This window comes from Synchiropus splendidus, chromosome 8, assembly GCF_027744825.2.
Source record: "Synchiropus splendidus isolate RoL2022-P1 chromosome 8, RoL_Sspl_1.0, whole genome shotgun sequence".
Taxonomy (NCBI): domain Eukaryota; kingdom Metazoa; phylum Chordata; class Actinopteri; order Syngnathiformes; family Callionymidae; genus Synchiropus; species Synchiropus splendidus.
In genome coordinates, this window is record NC_071341.1 from 14,538,537 (window position 1) to 14,562,353 (window position 23,817).

General features: G+C 43.3%; 1 protein-coding gene across 4 annotated transcripts in view; it reads right to left on the reverse strand.

Moving 5' to 3' along the window:
• robo2 (roundabout, axon guidance receptor, homolog 2 (Drosophila)) overlaps window positions 1-23,817 on the reverse strand; it is a 317,321-nt gene that overhangs the window by 10,937 nt on the left and 282,567 nt on the right. For 2 of the 4 annotated variants that reach the window (XM_053872787.1, XM_053872788.1), the window contains exons 15-25: window positions 22,568-22,692; window positions 22,326-22,497; window positions 20,935-21,123; window positions 20,364-20,390; window positions 17,272-17,314; window positions 9,446-9,573; window positions 8,253-8,525; window positions 7,719-7,844; window positions 3,830-3,989; window positions 2,444-2,707; window positions 747-958 (exon numbers count right to left, since the gene is read on the reverse strand). In XM_053872787.1, the coding sequence (XP_053728762.1) occupies window positions 747-958; window positions 2,444-2,707; window positions 3,830-3,989; window positions 7,719-7,844; window positions 8,253-8,525; window positions 9,446-9,573; window positions 17,272-17,314; window positions 20,364-20,390; window positions 20,935-21,123; window positions 22,326-22,497; window positions 22,568-22,692 (1,719 nt within the window). The remainder of the gene's footprint in view (window positions 1-746; window positions 959-2,443; window positions 2,708-3,829; window positions 3,990-7,718; window positions 7,845-8,252; window positions 8,526-9,445; window positions 9,574-17,271; window positions 17,315-20,363; window positions 20,391-20,934; window positions 21,124-22,325; window positions 22,498-22,567; window positions 22,693-23,817) is intronic. The other 2 variants (XM_053872789.1, XM_053872790.1) reach the window with 2 other exon arrangements.

The following is a 23,817-nucleotide window of genomic DNA, read 5'->3' on the forward strand; positions in this document are numbered from 1 at the left end:
GGCCAGAGCAGCTGGTCATTCAGGAGAGACCACCACGCTGCCCTTCATCTGTCCCCCTGACAGATGGCAATAAAAGTTTGCAGAGAGTAGTAAAAATGGAAATGGTGTCTCTCATCTGGAATGGAATATGCTGCACATGAAATTTATTCCAAATCTCTTCAGGTACGGGTCAAGATATGTGTGGCGCTGGCTTGGCTGCCGCGCGCGACTTAAATCACTGTCATTCTCGCGGCGCCTTCCTTCCCTCTCCTTCTCTTAATTTCCCCCTCTCACTACCCTGTTTAAAATTCATGGACTTTCTTATCGGTGTCCTTTTTTTTGGGGGTGGGAAAATGATAATTACAATTCCCCAGAGACTGCAAGGGTTGCTGTAAAAACTTGATTGAGGGGCACTTGGGGAGCAGGTTGGCATTAAAATGGAGAGCAGCGGCCAGTTAGTGTCATATTGCTGAACAAACACACGTCAATTTGTTTTCCAAATTTTTGTTTTCTAATACAACTGTTGCCTTTGGAAAATTGTTCGGTGCTGCTTTCTAAAGAGGTGTGGAGTTCTGCAGGGATCACTGCTAGGCTTTATAATCTTTTTTAAGACTTTGAAGTAGTATTTTTTTAGGGAGCATCTGACACCTATATATTTAACCCGTCTTCGGTGATACGCATTTTCTTCATTTTATGATCCAAGCTTACTGGAACTGCATCCACAACATATTCACATTCCGAATGGAAACATAGGAGCGACAGCCTACCTGTTAAAGAGCTGTCCAGGTTGTCCATACTGGATCCTGGTGTGTGCTCGATGCCGTTGCGATGCCTGGCTCCGTAGCCTTCATCCTCCTCATCCTCGTCCTCCTCCTCATCATCAGGCAGGTCAGTCTCCAGGTCAGAAACCATTGTGCTTGACACGTAGCCCACAGGAGGAGCCGGCGCCTGGGGAGGGAGCGATCCTCCCTGCATGTGCCTGGCATACCAAAACGGAATATTAATGGAGCTCGTATGCATCCAGGAATGTGGCGGGAGGATGAATCCCTTCAACATGAAACGTTAAAGGATGAAGCAGGGCTAATTGCGTGGACATCTTTCACGCGCGCTGAATAAATCTGGCCAATTGGGCTAATTCTGCGTAGCACGCTAACACAATGACCCGTTAATTGCTGAGGTGGCGGCGACAAAAGAGCACTTTTCCACGGCTGTCGACACACGGCTGTCACCTCGCTGGCACGCCGCGTCTCTGACAGTTGCATTTGTTTGAGGGGTGCGACGCCTTCAACGTGGTTTGCACTGGGAATTGCTTGTAATTACTGGCCCTCTGGTGTTGTCAGAAAATTCTCCCTAACCAACGTAGTCATTACTGGGTAACATGACATCTCCTTCCTGGCGAGGCGCCCCTCCCTCCCCGCATCCCTGCACGATGCTGTTGTGAATGGATGCGTGTATCTGGATCTCTGGGCATTAGCGACAGAATGAAACATGGCCTTCATCTGACTTGCATGAGCGCAACAACAACAACAACAATGGATTGTTGCGAGGCTGTGGGGGAGTAAACAAGTGAGTGCTCTCGAAAAGTGAGTACAAAAAGACTGAATGATGAATGCATTTATGGTCACATATGGCTGACGTGGAATTATTTACAGGATGTATAGTTGACTTATTCCTGTGACCTGCGACAATTATCTCAAACATTTCAATATAAATAATAGTTTTTTTTCATCTATTTGTTTTAATTGGATATTTATAGTTTGTTACCTACAATATTATACGTTTAGTTAGATGAAATTGTATTTTTTAATAGGCTAGTTTTCTTGGATGTCCACTTTCATGGGTCATTTTTCACATTTGTCACTGTATGATTACACATATTTGCATGGATATAATTCATTTAGAATTAAAAATATTATTATTTTACTTCATTTTGTCGTAATATTTGTTCCTAATATTTATTTATATGTCTAATGGATTTATTTTAAAGGCATTATATGTTAAATCATGTGGCAGCTTTGTGTTTTTATGTGTACAATTTGTCTTTTGTCTACTGTCAAATTTCCCGACTAGGACTAAAAACTGGTATTTAATCTATTTGGGGATAACTTTTCAATTTCATAGTTGTATTTTTTTCCTTTCAATTATATATATACAATTCTACATATACACAACTATATATACAATATACTGTAATGTCACCATTGTATTACGTTTCTTTCTATATTCAACGCAAAACAATAAATAAATACATATTAAAATGTATGCAATGAGTATTACTACAACAACAACTAATAATAATAATAATAATAATAATAATAATAATAATAATAATAATAATAATAATAATAATAATAATAATAATAATAATAATAATAATACAATTAAGACTGCTAGAAATAGAACACAAATAAATTGAAAACATCTGTACCACGCAAGGGCCACAGCTGTGCATTGAAAGCGTTACCATGTTTGTTTTGCAATGTCCATTTGGTAAGCTCTGGTGAGCTCGTCCAAGTGGGCCTGAAGCATCGGCTGCATCTCGTCCCGCGGAGACGGGGTGAGGGTGGCGGTGGACTGCTGCCCAAAGGACACCGCGGCGGGAGAGGAGGCCACCCCTCGGATGGGTGGGGTGGGCACTCTTTCGTCCTCTTCCTCCAGTTCGTCCTCCATGCCCTGGTGGAGATAGGTCTGGACGGGCATTGGTGGACCCCAACCATCACTCTCGTACCTGGAAGGCAGCAGATCAAGTTGCCGCTATTAGGATTGTCCCTCGCTGTCAATTCAGACACATTTTGATTTATTTTACTCAGCAAAGTAAGAGTAAGCCTCTTATAAATGACCTCATCCTTCTATGAAACAGTGCATCTTCACCCCTCCACTCCACTCTATTCTCATCTTTTCATAAACCATTGCCGCTATCTTCCTTCCATCCATGTTTACTTTATGCCCAGCTATAAAACACGGCGGCAAAACAAGACACGTCTCTCTGATGAAGACGTAAAGCACAAACTTTTAAAATCCATGGAGCTCAACTGCACTAAAGAGCTCCGTGACCTTGTCCAACTTTCACACAAATTTATTATCCGGCAGCCGTGAGTGGAATTACGAGCCCCGCTTCCTGGCGACTTCTACATGCTGAAATAATAACTGGCCATAAAGCAAGTCTTCATTAAAGAAATTTGTCAGTGCACACTCCATAGGACATAACAGTTTTAATCTGTAGTCATTAAGAGCAGCCTCAGATTTACTGTGCCGGACTCTTCATTTGCCAGAGAGCCTATTAAGGCGGATGACTCTCCCGGCACCGGCTGCACCAAAGACGCACACATCTCCTTCAGCGTGCCATTTCTTCTTCAGCTCAGGTGCCGTGAGCTGGATTTCAAAACTGACGCTGAACCCTCTGAACAAACATATTTCTCTTCATTCCATTTATGAAACAAGGCAATTATGGTTTTCTTTTTGCGCTGATGGCTTGAGCAAATAGATTTATCCGCAGCCATCTGGGCGAGGAGCAGCAGGAGAACAAAGTTATTTTCCAGTCGTGGCTTCATCCCGTATATGGGAGACAGGATCGGCGGTTGGTTTGCTCAGCAGCCATCTGTATGTATGTTTTGCACCGACGTCTGCGTGACTGTATTTGGAGACGACAGGGACGCTGATCCGGAGTGCACGAGCTCCAGATGCACACTTATACAGTAATTAGCTGTCTAAGCTGAGGTATTATAGCCGCAGTAGTGGCTCCTATTGAGCCTTTCTTCGCACGCAGATGATCTGCAGGCGGAAATCCATGGCGAAAACGAAACAATCGTAGCATTCGGAAGGCTTCGATGTGAAGAGCGGTTCAACGTACCCTCCTCCTTCATGGTGCTCATTGGGGTAATGGTCCATCTCCGTGCCAGGGAGGGGGTGAATAGGAGGAGGGGGGAGCGGGACGTTGGCCCAGTTGGAGCCATTGGCTTTGGTGGGTTTGGAGCTCGTCTTGGTCTTCTTCTTCTTCGCTCCTTTACCACCTACATTTAAAAGACAGCAATGATGAGCGACCACTCAAATGCATGAAGACGGCAGCACGGTTATCAATCCATTGGGACTCTTTTCTAACCTTTCAGTGATGAATAACTTCCTCCAGGAGATTTCTATGAGCCTCTGTCTGTCAGTGTCTACACATAAAGGCTCAAGGTTGTCTGATGAAAAGCATGCTTCCGTTGATTGACTGGCTGAAAAGCCTCAAATCTCCATAGAAACAGGGGAGAACAGCAGTAAAGGAGGCGAGGGCAGACCTTTGAGCGCCGCCCACCCCCACCCTTTTTTTGGGGGGGGGGCTCCACAATGAAATATCTCACTTCACGGCATCATCATAATGAATGGGCTTGTGTAGAGTCGTGTGTTCCTAATGGAATTCGCTGAGAGTCTATTACTGCTTTCATTTCTTTTATTACACCGGCGAGCCGCTAACCCCATCCATTTCCACTCAGATCCCTGCGACGCCACATTCTCCACTGACTCATCTGTCTTTATAAATCCGCCAGCTGGGTCAAACCTGAGGCTTCAGACGATTCGGCCACAGCAAAGCCGTTTAAGGCACGTTTGACTTTCAGCTCAAACCTGTTTTTGGAGTTTATGTGTCATCCATCAGCGACTGTTGGATAGTTTGACGGTCAGTTAATCGCAGAGTTATGGGGTTACAGTCTCACCGCGTCGTGGGGAGAGAACATTTTCACACCTGACTGACGACTGCGCCACGCGTGCTTTGATTTGAGAAGACGGCTTACAAATCACACGGCTAATTCACTCACGAGTCAATTCACACCACTGAGCAAGGAATCACCAGTCAACAAAATTGTCATTTAAATATATATCAATTTCATTCTTGGATCTTACTTTGGAATTTAGTAAAAAAAAATAAACAGTGTGTGAGGTAGAAAATGCCTTAAAATCCTTCATTTTAAGTCTCTCTGGCTCATTTTTTAAACCCGCTCGTAGCTGCTGGATGTGATGTCATCATCCCGGGACAGGTAGGACCGATTTAGTACCTACACCGAAACACTACCAAATGCATTCACCATTGCTACTCAACATTTCCTGGATTGTTCATCGCTGACAGCCCTGAACTGCACCACACAGCGCTGCTTTAAAGATCGTCTGATGCGCTCTACAACCTTCTGACTGGAGTCTGGCCTCAGTTATCACCCACACGTTTCTCACTTCATGCTTTGAGGAGTGATTTATTAGTTTACAAGGGAAAACATTTTGCTGCTCCAGATACAATATTGGCAGCTCTTCTGCAGCACTGACAAACTTGTTTACAGGCCTTTGGCAACTGAACTGAACCAACAGATGACAGGAAGGACTCCCTGTGATGGTTTCACTCTGCGCATATCTATTCAACTGAACTAGCTAGTGAAATAAATATATAACTTTAAAAAATACTTATGACTTATGGTCAATTCTGGAGCAGAGTGGAGCGACTTTAGGACCCTTAAAGGAGCGTACCAAGAAGTAGGGCCGTTTCTTTTGGCCCCTAAAGTTACTCTTATATGGGTAACTACACGAGACATACCGACCCAGAGTATTTGAATGGCTTCTCGGTGGTGTCTGTCAAAGGTTTCAGGCCAGTCAAGAATGCTGGATTCATCTATCGCGCACTGGCGCAGGGATGCTGAGGTCGGACATGAGTAGAAATGACCTCAGCGCTAACTCAAAGTCAGTTTTCTGTGCTGTGCCATTATATTTTGGGAAACTCATCCAACAAAACAGCGAGCAGTGATACAACAAATAAATACGGTGGGAGCAGAAGGAAGACGAACATGCTTGGATTTTAATATCAACTACGAGGAGCACAAAGGAGGCCGCTGCGGCTTGAAGTAGTCGACAACACGAGCTACACGGTGAACTCATTCTCTATGACTAAAAGCGGTTCCTCTTCAAAGGCCGGCTGATGATAAATTTAAAGTAGCAGTTGGGTTTATACCAGAAGTTTTGGGCGCTGCCAGCGGCCCTGATTTCAATGGCTGTGGGAGACAGCCACAGAGTTGGGACTCCAGAAGGTAATTACAAGTTTATAAATGTGAGAATCATTTAAAAGTGGGATGCATGATATCATCTTAGGCTGGAAATTATAGTTGCATAATGAGGTGCGATGCAACATGTTGAGAGATAGTGAGCGATCACAGACATCACAGACGTTTGGAGAGGAAGGAGCCTCACGGAGCAACACACACACACAAAAAACACAAGCTTCTTGCTGCTATAGTAAGAAAGGTTTTAATGAGAAGCTCCATGCCCCCAGTGGAGAACCGTGCTGCCATGAAAGCCGCTCTATTTCTGATTCTTTTCATCCTGCTCTCCTCCTTCAGACCTGACTTTCATTATCTCCTCAGAGGGAGAACTGTTACTTCGACTTTTCAGCTCTCCTTCAAGTGCTGACTTTCCCCCGCTTGAAGTCTGAATCAAAGCTTGCGCCGATTCATTACTGTTGTGTGATAAAATATACAGATAATCGCGAGGAGAGTACGGACACAGTCCAAGATGCTCCATTCATGATCAGGGTGGGAGACAACCAAACACTTTCTGTGTTTCTTCGACGACATGAATGCCACACCAAGTGTTCAAAGAAGTATTATTACAGTGTATAAATACATGGACTTTTACTCGGTAATTTAATTCAGCAGCCATACAGCATCGATGACATCCTCAGTGTATGCTATTTTCAAACTTTGAAAACAACACAGCGGATTATCAAGTTAAAAGCACAACTTTAATTTAAGTTTTACAACAATACCCATCATTATTTGTATTATTATTATTATTATTTAGCTCGCAGCAAATTTAAATCTCCTGCCATTGTTAGTATTGGCTTTGCTTTGCTCATACTCAGCTTGAAAGTAAACCATATATATATATATATACATACATACATACATACACATACATATATATATGTATATATACATACATACATACATATATATATATATATATATATAAATACATATATACATACATACATACATACACATACATATATATATATATGTATATATACATTTTATACTAGATAAGTGAAAAAATTAGAATATAATAATAATGTTTTCTATTTTCTGTGATCAATTTTTCTTACAAAATTTGACAGTATTCTACTGTCTCGAAGGAAGCAAATACACTAAACAACTACTACAAATATTTTGAGATTTGACAGCAACAGCACATCTACTGCATACGGAGTCATGACCAAGAGGACGCTTCATCGCCGGGACATGTGGCGCAGGAGCAGTTAGGGCAACAGCTTGTAACCAGACAAAGGAGAAGAGTGGATGGGAGCAGGCAAAGGTCTGCGAGGGTGCCCTATAAATGACATTGTAATACTGTGAACAAGGCTTATACGTCGCCCACCACCATTAGAGAAAGAGGGAAAAGCGAAGAATTCTTGCCACTTTAGCCAGCCAAGCCTCTCTAATGGTGTGTGTTGGTGTATATGTGTGTGAGTGTAGTCCACTAAGTGGGTGTCTTTCCAGCAGCTGATGGAACAGTTTCCAAAAAAATGGGTCGCTCCAATTATATCACAACCAATGAAACGCATGTAATGAGCTGAAATGAGTGCGTTTGCAAAAAAAAAAAAAAAAAAAAACAGCCCCAGCATTTTAATTTGTACATGCAAATGACAGATCAATAAAGCAGTTTTATATATCATAAGGACAAGCGGCTGAGCCCCCGAGGGTTGTCCCGCCAAACTGTGAACCAACCTGAGAGGCTGCCGCTTCGCTCTGAGCTGTTGTGAGAGCTGGTGGTGCTGAAATCTTGTGATTGGTTGTGTGGCATTCTACTAGACAATCCGTCGGTCATTCGGTAGTCAGGAATGAAAAGGAGGGCTACAGTGGGGGTTAAGAGGGTAAAAATCACAGTGGCGTCAGGTGGTCAGCAGAAGGCACAAGCACATGCAGACATGCAGTTAGAGCACTGAGCAAGCGGGATTGGACACGCGCAACGACTTGTAGCAAGGATTTAACCTTAAGATCGGAGGTTTGCTGGCAAATATATTTCAATTTAAATCACACATTTTCATCTCAATATTGGTTTGGAGTATTCAAATGATCAAAAGCCTGTCAAATTTAACCGCTTTTGTATGTAAAGAAAATGAATATTTTCGATCCTAATACAGAGTATATCGCAATAAACAAGACTGTTCCTAAAGACTGTCTGTGTCTATGACGGCAAAAATGCAAATGAGAAACCTTTAAGACTTTAGGACTTTAAGCGTCTACAGTGGGTCGACTTACTGTTGTTGCAGGAGTTCTTGTCGGGCAGGGAGTAGCCCAAGTTGGCCATCTCCTGCTTGGCCTGGAGCGAGGCCTTCCACTGAGCCTCGGGCAGGTCCACGGCCAACTCGTGGATGCTGCTGGAGTGGAGGATCTGTGTGGTGGCGTAGGGAGTCGCCTGGGAGGTTTGGCTGGGGCTGTTGTAGTTGGCTTTGGTGGTGAAATCGATGCTGCTGTAGATGGCGCCGTCAGACAGCATGGTGCCGGTCTTGTCTCCTTGCCCATTGGGGAGATCTGAAAATGAAAACATATATTTAACCTGCAGGAATGTGGGGTCAGTCGAGTTCAGATCTGCGAGAGTGGAGATGAGGTTTTACTGTTGACTGATGATGGTCTTTTCTCCATATCACAGAAGCATACTTAAGATGACTGAATGAAAGGTTTGCTTCATTGCAAAGAAGGAGACAGATATAATCCATGTCTTTAGGGATTAAAAATATGAAATTTTACAGGGGAAATGATCATGAAATATTAAATAAAATGTTATTAGCCATTTTTTGGGGAAAGGCTACATTAAAACTAATAAATATAGGAGAGGTGTCTTAGTTTTTTTTCGCTTTATCTTACAATAGATAGAGGATGCAATGTAATATTCATGACATTCCATGTGTTGAAATGCTTGCATATCTAAACCTCCACCTTGATGTGCGAATAAACTCCAACTGCAACCATGAGGAATAATGCGCCTCTGCGTGGGTGAGACGAGAGAAAGAAAGGGAGAAAAGCAGGAAAAGAGAAGGCCGGAGCTCTGCTTAGTCTATGGTTTGCATGCTCAGTGAAGGGAAGATGATGTAGAGCCGTGGCGGAAGTGTCCGCATCTGCGCCAGTCAAGCTGCGCCTGTCCTTCACGACTGGCTGCTCAAGACCATCCTTCCCAACACCCTCTTCTCCTCTGCCCATGTCTCTGCTCACATTCTCTCCGTGTGAGGTATGTGCTGTGACACCAGGCAGGAGGAGTTGCCATTAGTCACCCCGGTGACAGTGGCGGCGCCTTCTGTAGCTGTCCTGGCTTTGATAAATAAACACATCGCACCACGCGATATGCATATATGTATACATTTTCCAGGCACCAAGTGAACATGATAAACAAGGAGCGCTCAGCAGAGCAGGAAGGAAAGCTATCTTCCTCTATCTCTTGGTGGGCTGGGACTCACCTGCCCGACCGAAGTTGCTTAGATCATTCGGCCCCCCTGAGCTGCTGTTGACCGGGAGGCTGGTGGTCGGCCAGGAGTCAGCTAACCAGGGGTATCCGGTGTCGCTGGCGTTCAGCAGTCCTGGTCGGCTGTTGAGAACACAGGAAACAGATTACTGTTTATGTTTAAATGTCACCGGTGTATTTAGTATGCATGGATTAATTCGCCGCATCCGGCATGAAAGCAATCTGAGGGAACCAACTCCATCAAACACTCCGATAAATGTTACGCCTTTGTATGCCAGCGAGAGATAAGCTCTAAAAGTCATTCAAGAAACTGAGAAGAAAATATTCTACAAAGTCGCTTCAGGCCATCGCTACCCTTTATCTCCTTCCGTCCCCTGCTGGGTCTTTGTCTAAGCAAAACCACACGGAGAGGATGGTAATTGAAGCGCCGGTGCCGCACAACAGAGCACGTGCGTGAACGTCTTTACTCTCTCTTTAACATGGTCCACCATCCGCTGTGTTTTCCCATCAACCCCTCGCAGGGATGTCCGGCTCATCTAAATCTTATTTGATGAGACGTCACGCTCCCCGCCACTTGTGGGACGCGGGAGTGGGAGGCTTCATTTAACAGGTGTTGTGTCCCTCCTCTGGGAGGTGGGGACAATAAAAGGCGGACATTAGGACTGTAACCTGTCACGGGTGACTGCTGCGAGACCATTAGGACCACTTTACTGTACAATCACGTCATAAGGGTCATTACGACGGGCCGCACAGATGGAGGGAATTCAGTGAGAATGTGAAATTATTGCTAAATGTCAGTTTATGCATCACATTGTCAGTGAGTCATAACACGCGTGTTTCGAATGATGCGCACTCATACAGATTTAGCAGCAGGCGATTCAAGTAGCATACAGTGGAACGCAGCTAACCAAAGACAGCAGACCGAAGTTTCAGTCATGACCCACTTCCTGCTGCTTTTGTTTTGGTGTGTCCTTCCTGCTCTGGCCAGTGGAGGGTGGAGGGTGCCACAAGCGAGATAACTGGTGATTCCTGTGTCAGAATGTAAGTTGAACATGGTACAGGTCTACTTCTAGTTCCCAGAGGATGTGTTGTGTTTACTGTACTTATGGTTTTGCTCAATTTTACCCTCGCCTCCAGTATTTTCTCACTTCTTTCGTTGGCACTGCCCCCTGTTATGTGGCCTTCTTCCACTAGTGGGGGACACAGCTCTGATGGTGTACCCGTGACTCAGAGGTTGCAAGTTTGATCAAGTTCGATCAAGTTCGAAGAAGGCGCTTAAGCCCCATTTATACTCAACATTATGTACAGATCCCGATACGGACAGAGCCTTCTTTCGGTACACTGCCTTCATTTTGTCCGTATTTCTACACACTTCCAAAAAACTTACAGATACGGGCCAAACGGAACAGTACCACCGGAAACCGTGGTTGCTGTCACTATCCGATACGTACCTCTAATGAGACACAAAGACGATATAACAATGGTGGAAATTATCAGTCTGCCAGTTGCAATATATTTAACATCCTCACGACCACCGCCTCCTACAACGCTGCCTCAGTTTCCTCTTTTGTGCAAGAGGTACATATCAATACTTCTTCCACAGTTGCCATGTTTGTTTTGGAGTTGGTTGTTATCATAAACTTTTGACTCTGGGCTGCTCCCCTGGTGGACATATTGGTGAACAGCAATATCAATGTAATAGAACACACATCATTTGAAACGGATGGTTACAACTTTGTACGTGAAGGGAGCATAGATGGGCCTTGAAACCCTGTTTGCTCCGAACTATTCAGATGGTCGCAGCCTGCTGCCATCAGTTTACGATTATGTGGGTGAATGGGTGACTTCCTGTTGATTATTTTATGTATTGTATTGTTACTAAGAATCTTCCTCTTCCTCCAGTATCTGGAACGTTAACATTTCCATCCTAAAGGACTTGTATATTAAATAAGTCTCCATCCATTGTTTTTAATTCAAAGGGAAAGCACTTGGAAACACACTTTCCTGGAGTAAACAGCACTGCCTCCTCGATAGCACGCTACACCCCGCTGTCAGGGACCAGCGGTTCTGTATGTAGCGGACTTCTGATACACATGTGCACTCTGAGAAGCGGCGGGATCACGCTAGTTAGCAGTCTGGCTGCCTGATGGCGCTTTTTGTCTCAGCTCCAGTGGGGTGATGTGTTGGCTCAGAGGGACGCGGAGAGAGTCGAGGCCCGAGGACAGAAGCAGGTAATGGCTACGCCGCAGTCAGTCTCTCCCTCAGCCACAGGTCCTAATGAGAAGAGTTTTACCACAGAGCAGGGAGTCCAAATCAACTGCAGCCCTGGCAAGCTAAGGAAGCCACGCTGTGGTTCCTGAATACCAAAACAGGCCCTTGGGGGAGACAAGTCATTCAAATTGATGGCTGTGCATCAGACACATGCACTTTTATAGGGTAATGCATCTCTCCTCACCCCCCTCCGCTCCATAACAAGCTGCCAAGACACCACTCTCCTCTGCTGCACCATCTTATCTCCTTTCCATCTATTAAAAGGATGTTTTTAAACATCATTTCAGTGGTTTCAGTCTTTTAAATCCACTGCCACCGTGGCGCCTCAGCACAATTGTCAATGGCTCGTCGTCCTCCCAACTGATAGCGCTGACATTTCCAATGGCCGGACCGTCCTTGTACATATCACACAGACGTATTACAGTGGGTGATAATTAGAAAAAGGACTGCGAGTGTGCGGCTGCAGACTGTGAGCGAGAGATGGTGGGATAATTGCTCCTGTGGGAGGTGGACGAGGGGTCACCTATCTAATGAAGGACTTCGACGGCCACCGCATATTTGATCAAAAAAAAAACATCAGTGCTTTCTACTGTCATTCTTGAGTATCCTTCAATCTGGACTCCTAAATATCATGTAAAAATGTTGGCAAAAGCATTGATGGAAGTGGACAGTTTCGTGTCTGCAAAGTTAGTGGAGACATAGGGTCATGACTGATCAAGATGATTCGTGGGCGCATCTCATTTGCTAGGACCATAATTTCCAGACTATGGAGCGTATCGGAATATTAGCTACACCCACCAAATTTAAGAAGGAAAATAGATCTTGTTCATACATGCGCTGCACCGGTCTATATGCACCTTGGGTGCAGTGGTGCTGTCTGCACTGTATAAAGTTCAGTGGTGCACCAGGCTTAAAAATACACGAGGATCACTTCTAAACTAGTTTTCAAAACGGTATCCAGCATCGAGGCTGACTCATGAAACAAACTCTGCAATGTTCTGAACTTGAATCATGAAGTTCCGACACCATTCTCAGCTGCTGTTTCATGTCTCCAATTCTTCAGGAGATCGGGTCTGTAGGCGGAGCTGCAGACACGCAGGCGAAAACAATGCACTTTGAGCGCTAAGAGACGAGAAGCAGAGCCATTCAGGAGATAGAACTTCTCCTCCTAAATATTGAGAGATGCCAGTTGCGGAGGCTTGATAATGTTCTTCTAGGACCAAGATTTGAACTTTAAATCACTAAAAGAGTCACTCAACTTCCGCACAATTTTCTATGTCACAGTCGTATGGCGTTTGCTAGAGGTTAAAGTTTTCTCTTCAACAACTAAAGGTAAAAGTAGTTTTTCAGCTTCTATTTATACTGTTAAATCTCTATTTAGTTCATCTCAATGATATACTATATATGCAGTTATGGCACTTTATTTGACTTTAACCAGCCAGTACGTCACTACACTTTGCACAACACAACTTTCTTAAGAAGTGCATCAGCTGAGAGCAGTTCATTTTCCTGTCAGACACCTCAGATACTTGCTATGTGTACACACATAAATACAGCTCCGGCAGCTGACAGTGAGCTTACCATAAATACTCCCAGTGAGCGATACTAATTTGCAAGCAACTTCATAAATCAGGTGTTTATGGTTCCGGGAGGACGTGTGAACGGAAAGTGGAGGGATTAGTAAACACTCCAAACAATAGGAGGGGGGGGGTGATGGTGGTGTGTGTCAAGAGGGATGCCGCCATTTAGCATTCAGGTGCCGAGATGTCAAGGAATCTCCACGGCAACTGCTTAAACGGCAGCATCACGTACGGCTCCGCCCACGCTCTCTGCCAATAGGGGTAAATCTCCCTTAGTAAAATATCGATCCGCATCACGATAGGAAGTTATTACTACCCTCTAATTACCATCGCACTATTGGCAAGAGGATAAGGAATGAGTCCCTATCAGCTTTTTATCAATTTCGATTGAGCCGCCAAAGTCAAATCGTCCAGGTCCCGCAATCTGCCGGCTATTCATCTTCCATGAATCATTTATTCTGTGATCGATTAAGTGTAATTGTTCAGTCAGGGCAATTTGGCAGCAGCCAATGAGAAACTGGAAACAGATGCAGCTTCATTTGCTATTGTCAAATTAATGCAATAAACAGCTCATGTAACAAATGAACACATTTTCCCGTGATACACTGCTGCACGTTCTCACTGGCACGGCAGATGGAGAAGTTGCAACATCTGGGATTTGACGGCGCTGGAGTGACTAGCGGATCAGAGTGTCGGGAGTGTTGTGAAAACTGTGGCGGCTCTGAGTGAGGAATAAAAAGCGCCACCAATGCAGACGTTTTAAATCCCATCCGCTGAAGTGAGAATCAGGAGCACTTGTGTGGAAAATTGGGGGAAAAACACGACAGCAGAAAGTTGATGGGAGGCGAAGAAAAAAAAAGGTATGGTGGGGAGCGTGGTTAATTCATGGAGAAGCTGCCCCGGCTCGAGTAGAATGGGGGTAAATGAGGTATTTACGGTCATGAAAAGAACAGAAAATGAGTTCACACAGAGGATTACAAGGTTTGAACCAGTGGAAATATGGACTCACAACGTTTTAGCCTGTTCATTACTGTTTATCTCCACCATCAGGAGGTCATGTTTTTATGATCATTTGTCTGGCATTGATGTGCTTTCACCTTGATTCCCAGTCAAGACCAAACATTCTCTCGACTGACACATCGCAAATGGAGGGCTTTTGTTGCATAGTTGTTTCAATTGGATCAAATGCTTCCTCTTCCTCAACGTCTCTTGACGTTCAGGAAGAATGGTAGAGGTGAGGAAGAGTGGAGCCAAATGTTGTCATTGTTACCTTACAAGTGATGTTACAGGGTATGCAGAAGACCTCATGAATATTATATCCAAAGTGACATCATGTTGTGGCCCGAGATCGTAACCTTAAAGAGCAACACTCCATGGCTAAGCCCTGATTCAATCCTAACCCCCTTTTTTTTTAACATATCTTCCAGAATGACGGAAGTAGTTTAACTGACATGACTGTAAGCTGTGTCATATATAGTCAACTGAAAAGTCATTGGGTTTTTGTCATGGCTGCGAAAGGTTTTCTAACACTGGGAACTGACATGGAGTGAATGTTTGTTACTTTGTGCGAAAAGCTCCATGGTGTTGCAATGAATGAATTGCATTTTTGGATCAATAAAGTCTGAATATGAATCTGAAATGATCTCTGTTTTTGGGTCATTCGTATACTTCATTTCAGACTCCAATAATAACATGAAGTAATGACACAGCATAAACTGTTTGAGTCCACCAAACTATTAAAAGTAATGTAAGTAGTTTAGGATAAGTAGACCATAGTTTTGCAAAAAACGATGGTGTATGTGTTGAAAACCCTGCAGTGTTTTTGGAAGTAGCCTGCATTTATTCTATTGCAAAAAAATAAATCTTTTGTTTAATATTCTGTTCTTTATGTTACAAATTAGCAACAAAACAGCTAACAAATCCAGAGTACAGAACCAAAAATAGCTCTATAACTGCCTTATAAATGCCAAATTTCAGGAATTTATTCTGTTACCCAACAGATCTTGCTTTTGTTTAATATTAAGTCCATGGAACTGAACCAAACTCAAGCAAACCACATTATGTTGGGTGGGTTTTAATACGCCAGGCACTCGCACTCAGTGTGAGACGGCTCTTCTGATTCACTACAAAGCATCGGCTCTCAGAGCCGCATCTTTTGTCTGTGTCAAATCATGAATTGGAAGTTGTTGTTTCATTCAAGCACTTGGATCTAAGATCAGTCCCTTATCTTCGCTGGAACACAATAGGTGCTTTGTCTAGTTTGTGAGGTGCCAGTGTGAACGATCTCTGCGTAGCAGGCTACTGTAGGTGCTAGCTAGTGTTTCAGCGCGGCAGGTGTGATAAGCACGAGACAAACGCAGCTCTCTCAGGGGAATGTTTTGAATCTCCACAAAGGCTCTGTAAGTACTGTCATTGGGAGGCCCCCTGTTCTCTTGTTCACAAACACACGCTGAAACGTGCTTACAGCCGTTACGGGGGTGCAGGCGGCGTACCTCCACACACCTCTCCCCCGGGTAATTATTTTTACATTATTACACGTGCTCAGATCCCGGCTGCCGACGCGAGGTGACAGGCAAATTTATCACTCCGGAGGGCTTCTTGCCTGCCTGCAGCCGGCAGCGGAAGATAAATGACAAAATAAAAGCACTCTGTGCTTAAATTGTTTCTGTTAATTCTGCGGAGGAGATTTATGAGCTCATCTATCGATGCATGAACTGAGATGTGTGAGAAATATGCGTGTTTGCATACCGGGAACATAAACAAGATCTATCAATCGATCAAGTTGATTTTCAGTTGGAGTTTGTGTTCAGTGCATTGTTTACATGTATGTAGATGAGAGCTGCAGGATATGTAGCGTATTAGATTGAATGAAAAAATATGGAAGGCTCGCATCGTCATAAAATACAGTAGAATAGAATAGAATCTATTGCCATGGTCAGTGGGGGTCCAACCAACTCGGAAAGCGCTTCGAAATAAAGTGCTGTTATAAAATAAAATAAAATAAAATAAAATAAAAATAGGCTGATCGCAAATTTAACAGTCAGATGGCTGAGGGGAAGAAGCTGTCTGGATGGACAGTAAACGTAGAGTGAACATTGAGTTAACATAGATCGTCGCTAACAAAAACACAGGGGTGGTAGGTGTGGTATTCATTTAGAAGAACAAGAGGTGAAAATAAGTAGCAGTGTAGTGTTGTGTTGTGAAACATAGCTATAATGCTAAAGCCAGCAGGTCAAATTGCAAATGCTGACACGTACCACAAATGTTCTTTAGTTTAACAGAAAAAACATGTTAGAAATGCTAAGCAACAGAGTCAGTGGTTGTTGACTGAAGCTCACGACTTAGTTGAGACATAAGCGGTGGTTAACTGAGAATGTATGTAAGTGTGTTTACCCACAGTAGCTTTGGGTTCCAGCCTAACTTTGCTAAGGAGCTAGCTTAGCTGAACAGGTAATTCAAAAGAAGCCTTGCCTCAACTTGAATTCAGAAACTGTCACGCTCATAACGCTAAAATGCTGTCAGAATTGTGTCGCTACATCGCTTCAATCTTGGTTAGCAAAAGCACAAATACACTCACAAGCTAGCAAGGACGAAGCCGTGGTGTAGCATTAGCGGTTCAAAAAAGATTAGTGCTGCGTTCGAGATACCTCGGAAGTCAGAAGTCGGAGCTGAGAATGACGCCACAGCCATGTTTAGTCCAGCGTTCGACGACGGAAGATATGAAGTAACATCCACCAAAGCTATTCTCACATGTGCTACGTCCTGACAGAAGCAACCGCTTGATAAGTACACTTCATTTGCAACTGGAAACAAATTGTATTCTATTTGAGTATTTCATTGAGTCAAAACTTCCTGTCTATGTTTGTGGAAGCCATCTTGGATTTCATACTCATGGCAGTGAGAATTTCCCCACCTCCCACTGGAATACAACATGGTTTAAAGTGTTGTTACTATAAGACATGACACTCACCTTCCGTTGCCCATCAGGCCTCCGTCCACTCTCTGGAACGTAACTACACTCAGAAGACACAAAAAAAGAAACAAAAAACAAAGGCACATTTAGAGAAGGATCAAACGGAGGGACAACAAACACAGTCATCATGTCAATGTCAGCGTCCGGAGTCGCCTCTTCACCTACACAGCAAGAGAGGTAATGAATGGACTCATTGACGGCGTCTTTAGCAGAACAGAGAGAGACCAATAATGAGGAGAGCTCATTGCTTTGCTCAAGTGGAGACGTCACGCGTCGCTCAAGGACAAGGCGTCTGATGAGAACGAAAAACTCATTTCATCTTTCTTATATTGCCGCCGAGTTATGATCGGATCTGCGATTAAATCTGGGCCCAAAAATGATTAGAAAAGGCAGAGCACTCATTCATCACAATGTGTTTTGTAGCAACAAGGCGCTGCCGACGACTCGCATGTGGCCTGCTCCATTACGGTGATGTATAGATAAGGGGAGGCGCCCTTTGTCAGTAGAGCAAAACTCCACGGCTCAAAGTGAGAGACGGCAGTGAAGCTTCCATTTCATCTCTGCTCAACCGCTGTGATGACAAAGCAGCGGCTTCAGTGGAAGACAGGAGGTTTTGGAAATCGCCTCGCACCAACAGAAAAGGAGGAAAAAGAGAAATGATTTACTCAAGAGAGAGGGAGAGGAGCTGTTAGTAATTTGGCTCATTTGTTCCACAGATGGAGATAAAAGAGACAGAAGCCCCAACATTCCTGCTCTCATCAGTTTCACAGAGACGGAAGCCGCAACAGGACGGAAACTCCCAAATATATAGACTCCAGAACAACACTTGTTTAAAGATGTAGACATTTAAAAAAAGCTAATAATAATAACTTTATTATTTTCACATTTTGTAAATATCTAATTTTTTTTCTTTATATTTTGTATTTATTATTTTGTTTTGTTTTCAATTATATATTTTTAAAATATATGTCATATTATACCTTGCTATCTCCTTTTTCATTTAAAAAATAAAAACTATGGCCTTTATAAGATACATGATTCAAACATTCTAAAAATAATTTTATATGATTATCAATTTAAAAAAAAACATCTATCTGACAAAATATATTTGAATCAATAATAACTGAAAAATGAAAGTAAAAAAAATGTAAATTTGTATAATAATAAATACTAGTCATGTCATAAATCAGACTTTTTTATATGTATAAGATATTTTAGTAACATGATTTATCCAAATGTGGCCATGACGCTCCTGATATTCTGCAGACAACTCCAGGCCTATAGGGGGAGCCACGCAGCACAGCATTGTTCCACTCTCTAGTAATGCCTTCATGTAATTTCAACCTCCTATTTTACGAATGTAAGGACTTTACCTCCGAGCACACGTCAGAACAGTGTAATTACCACATCGGAATTCAAATAAGGCAGATAAAAAAAATCCGTCTCGGACGAACATGACAGCCGTTTGACAGTTCTGGCTGAATCCATCCCTCTTTGTTCGCCACCTACAAACTTGCATTTCAGAATTCTTTGCCATTTGGACTGACAGCCGAATGAGGTGGAGGCGAGTGGAGGACGTGCGGCTTTTGAAGTCACTATCTCTGCTCGGGCACATTTCTAGGCCGCAGTGAAACACTTTCATGTTAGCTGGAGTGACACGACGGCATGGAGGCCGTCCTTGCCTCCGTCTTCCCGATAAGTTTTTTTTTTTTTTTTTTTTTCTCACAATAGTAAAACCGATTAATCCTGTTTAATAAGCATTAAAGGGGAGGACATAATCAGCGAATAAAAATTCCATCAAATCTCCTCCCTGCTGGCTGGGTGCCGCAGCAGCCGTGATTCAGCCGTCTCCAGGCCTCAGGAGAGAGAGACAGGATGCTCTCCAATGCATCAACTAATGGTCAGTAAAGAGAAGGGCGAGGCTGTGTGGCTCTTCTTCAGGAGTCAGAGACCATGGATCACCACGGTCACGACATGTTTTTGAGCTCACACTGACTCTTTACCATATACCGGACATGTTTGAGTCTGGATCAAATTACGTTAAATTTGAATGTTATTTTATTTTATTTAACTCCAACAAGCCTCCAACAGTTTCTCACTATTTTTATTTTTATTTTTAATAACTAAGGATGATGGCTTGCAACGTGAATAAATTTCTTTTTTTTTTTTTTGACAGGCTTTCAGCATTATTTAAAGAAAATGTTTGTTACAAACTGAAAATAAATCAAATAATAATATTGTCTAATTAAAGGTGTTCATTCATTAAAAAAATAATGGGAAGAATAATAAAAAAAAGACAAATTATGACATGTATTATAGACTTATAGTTTTATAATTTTTTCGGAAAAAATTCTGAAGGAAAAAAATTAAGTTAAGTTAAGTTAAAACCGTACCGTTTTTTTAAATGACCATATTCTTCAAAATGATTGCAAATTGTCTCCTTAAAAAATACGTAATATTATGAAATCCAAAAGTGACTATTTGTTAACACAGCACTTATAAAATGTCTATATATTTACATTTAAATATTAAAAAAAAAATATTAATTTCAGCAATCTCTTGAAATATGTGCTCGCAAATAAACAAAAGTCAAAGGTAAGTGATTTCACAATATAATGGCTAACTGTAACAACTAGTTAGAAAATGATAAAATATAATTTGTCTGAGGTAATTACTGCAGCATTTAAAACTGTTTCACCATCACCTAAAATGAAAAGTGGAAACAGGACAAAAGGCGTCACCTGACACTCCAAAAATGAGAGAATGGAAATCTACAAATGCTTGAAAAGGCAAGGGCTTCAGGGATGGAGGGCAAGAGGAGAGAGTCTGCGTCTAGGAACAGCAGGGGGAAGAGAAGAATGAAACACCAGTGGAAACAAACACAGACGATGAAGAGAGAAGGTTGGTCAGAAGGTTTCCAGGGCTTGGACACGGCTCAATAGAAATCTAGACAACTCGCGACAAGTTCCCATCCTGTGCTGCTCATGACCATCCAAGGGAAAGATCTATTCAGAGATGATCTACGGGGAGCGCACAGAGGATGGATCAGCTGTGGCATGGAGTGAGGAGACAGGACAAATGAACAGTACCTGCAGGGGTGAAGGTGAAGGAGTGAACTGCAAAACAAGAAGACAGAGAAGTTGTGTGTTAAAAGCCTGCGGAGATAAGCGGCGGCGGTGGCACACCGTGGGGGGGTCAGAGCGAAAGCCAGCGAAGCATCCAGCTCAGAGGCCACGCAGATGTGGAGACACACCGACATGGAACGGATGAGAACAGCGCACAGGATGACACAAACAATAAAGCAAATATTTCCATGTGAGAGAAGCTGAATGACCAGCTTTTTTAGTGGAATCGGAAACTGCTGGAAGAGCATATGGACTGGAGTATTGGCAGAAGGTCACCCAATGAGATAGCAAGGTCACTGCGTGGGAGGAGAGCTGGAGCAACTCCAGCTCCAGTGACCAGCAGTCTGCCCACTCATGTCGTCCACCTGGGGCTATTAAGCAACACCGTGGGTGGGTTTGTCAAAAAAGTGAAGCCCAGTGTAAGTGATTGAGGCTGACACTGCTCTGCCTGTTGCGCTCTGGAACCGCAGACATCGTGCTGAATATTCGCTTTATTGAGTGTTTCACATGGAGAAGGAGAAGCGGCCGCCCTCACCTGCGTAGTTGCTCAGACCCTTCCTCTTCTGGCGCCTCCAGTAGAGCCAGCTGCTGAAGCCCATGAGGATGAGCCAGCAGGCGCCGCCGATGCCGGCGATGAAGGCGGGCTGCTTCACCACGTCGGTGATCTGCTCCGTGATGCTGTTGTTCCGGTTTCCGTGGATGATGACGTCACGGAATTCTTTACCTGGAGAGCAGGAGAAATGCTTTTCATTTTCATCGACTATCCATAATGACAGACATGTATTCATTTCAATGTCAGAAAAGCTTCAAATAAACCCAGAAAACTGCGATGAAATAACCCAAATATATTCTTTGAATTAGTCATCTTCATTGACCTATTTTCAGAATCTGAAAAAAATCATAAAAGCATTATTATTGGCAGTGTCAAGGAGGATCCTACCAACTAGAAAAGTGCTTCCTCATTCATAATATGCTTAAAGTAACTCTGGGCAAAGTGCGGCTTGTGTGCCACACGCGGCCCTTTGCCTGTGTTTACAAAGCTACAGACGTTCATGAAATTCATAATTCATTAATTCCACGACTAAAGTGGTAATAGTTATATTGTAATTATAAATTAAAAACATAAAAAAATAAGAATCGAGGTCCCTCAAAATAGAAAATTAAGGTAATTCAGAGCTTTAATATCATGTTGACCACAGAATCTGTTACTAATATTCACCACTTGAAAATATATTCAGGATATTTTTTGCATATATTGAGAATCTGTATCTAAAATTTCTTTCTTTCTTTCTGTATTATTTATTGTCATTATGTAAGACTGTACGACTTGTATAGTCTGTTTATTTGACAGTGCTAATGTGGGTTTTGTTGGTCAACAGCAGGAGGAGTCGTAGTAGTTGGTCGACAGCCTCAAGCGTGGTGTCCTGCGGCTCTGACAGGCAAGATAGAAACCTCAACTTCCACTCATAAAATATACTTTTTTCTCACTCCAAAGAGAGATATTGACCTGAAAAAAGTTGAAGAGCAACTGTCCGAATATCTGCAGGAGAATTTAACACACAAAATCTGATAACAAACCCACAGATGAGAAGCTTGTTTACTCAGCTCAGTCTCTGGACTTCTCATAAAAGACTGTAGTGAGATGAAAGTTGTGGAGGTGCATTGATCCACACTGGTCTGACAGACAAGAGCTGCTCTTTATAAAATGGACTTGCATTAGTTTGATGGCTCTATTATGACGCTCTGTTAAGGAGCCATGATGAGCAGAAAGCCACACATGACTCAGCTCCGGTCCGGCCAAGAAGGTGAGTGACACCAGGGAAATAAGAAGGTGCCGCCACCCACAGAGAGGAAATCATCCTCAGCTACTCATAAATCATCCCACCTTCTCTGTCATGCACAGATTCAACAATATTATCTTTTTACCAATAAAGATAGTCTGCGGCTCGCTTCGGACTCCGACCCCGGCGCTGGTGCTGGCAGCCACCTCCACGCGGTAGCCCATTCCAACCTGCAGGCCGCCCACCACCACGGAGCGGATGGCCGCGTCCACCGTTTTATTCACGTGGAACCGCGTCTCGTTCCCCAGACACCAGATCTGGAGCGGAGAGAAGAGAGAGGGTGGGTTCGATCTGGGACGTCACCGATCGCCTCTCACAGTGACAAACCTTATACTCCTGGATGATGCCGTTCTGGTGGTCCGGTGGAGGAGGGTCCCAGGAGATGCTGATGGAAGTGCTGTTCTGGTTTCCCACAGTGAGGACTGTAACCTGCTGTGGGGGTGCGCTCGGGGCTGGAAGAGAAATAGTCACGGTGAGATTTCAAGAAGGAGGGCTGGGAAAACTTAAACTGCTGCACAACAATGGTAGCAGAGGAGCTCATAAATATTCATCCACCAGTGCCCAGAGCCAGATGTATAGTCTTCTAACACACACGTGGCACAGGTAGGAGACTGTCAACACATCTCATTAGAGAAGCATTTCCATGAAGCCTGAGCAGTTCTGACATCGCTAACATCTCACCTCCATATCTTATGTCACATTGCCGCTGCATGCGTGTGAAAGAGCTGCATAATTTATAATAATTGTTTCCAATTGTATTAAATATTCACTCGACAATGTTTGCAGAGTGAGTGGCTACTGTAAAGCGCTGAGTGGATTCTGATTTAAACGTTTTGAAAATCTTCACGTTTTGTTTTGGGTTATTAAAATAATATCTCAGGAGCTGTCTGACCTCACAAGGGCCACAAAAACACAGGCAAAGGGCCGCATATGGCCCCCGGGCCGCACTTTGCCCAGGGCTGTCTTTAGCCTGAGACCCTGTCTATAAGAAAACACGTCTTTTCCAATTCAATTTTCAGATAAGTGCTCCTGAAAAGTGCTTCAAGAAAAATGTGTGTCCACATGGAATTGAAAACGATTTAGTGCAAACGTCAGGCCAATAGGTTGCGCTGTACTCTTTCAAAAAATGTAGCCAAATATTTTGAGCTATTTCTTATAATATATGTCAATTTTCTTGGCAAAATGAGAGCATCATTGCCCTGACAGAAGTGTCGGAGAGAAAGACCAAGGCTAGTGAGGCGGGGCTATGACACCTTTGTTTTCAAAAAGTGTCAAACACACAAAGATAACTTTTCAAATCTAAACTGACTGTTGTGGACGAATGGCCTATCCTGATGGCGATCTACCGATCCATCGCTAATGTGCCGGATTCATCTGTCTTTTTTAACACTTTCAAAATACCTAACAAGCTCAACATGTGATGCGGCTTCACTTTCAATAAAAATACTGAACAGAACTGAACAGTTCCCATGTTGCCCGACTGCCCAACACAGCGGTTGATCCATAAAACCATCTTCATGCGGACAGACCTTCGCTTGCATCTGTAAACTGTAAAACAAGAGCTGCACAAACTCATG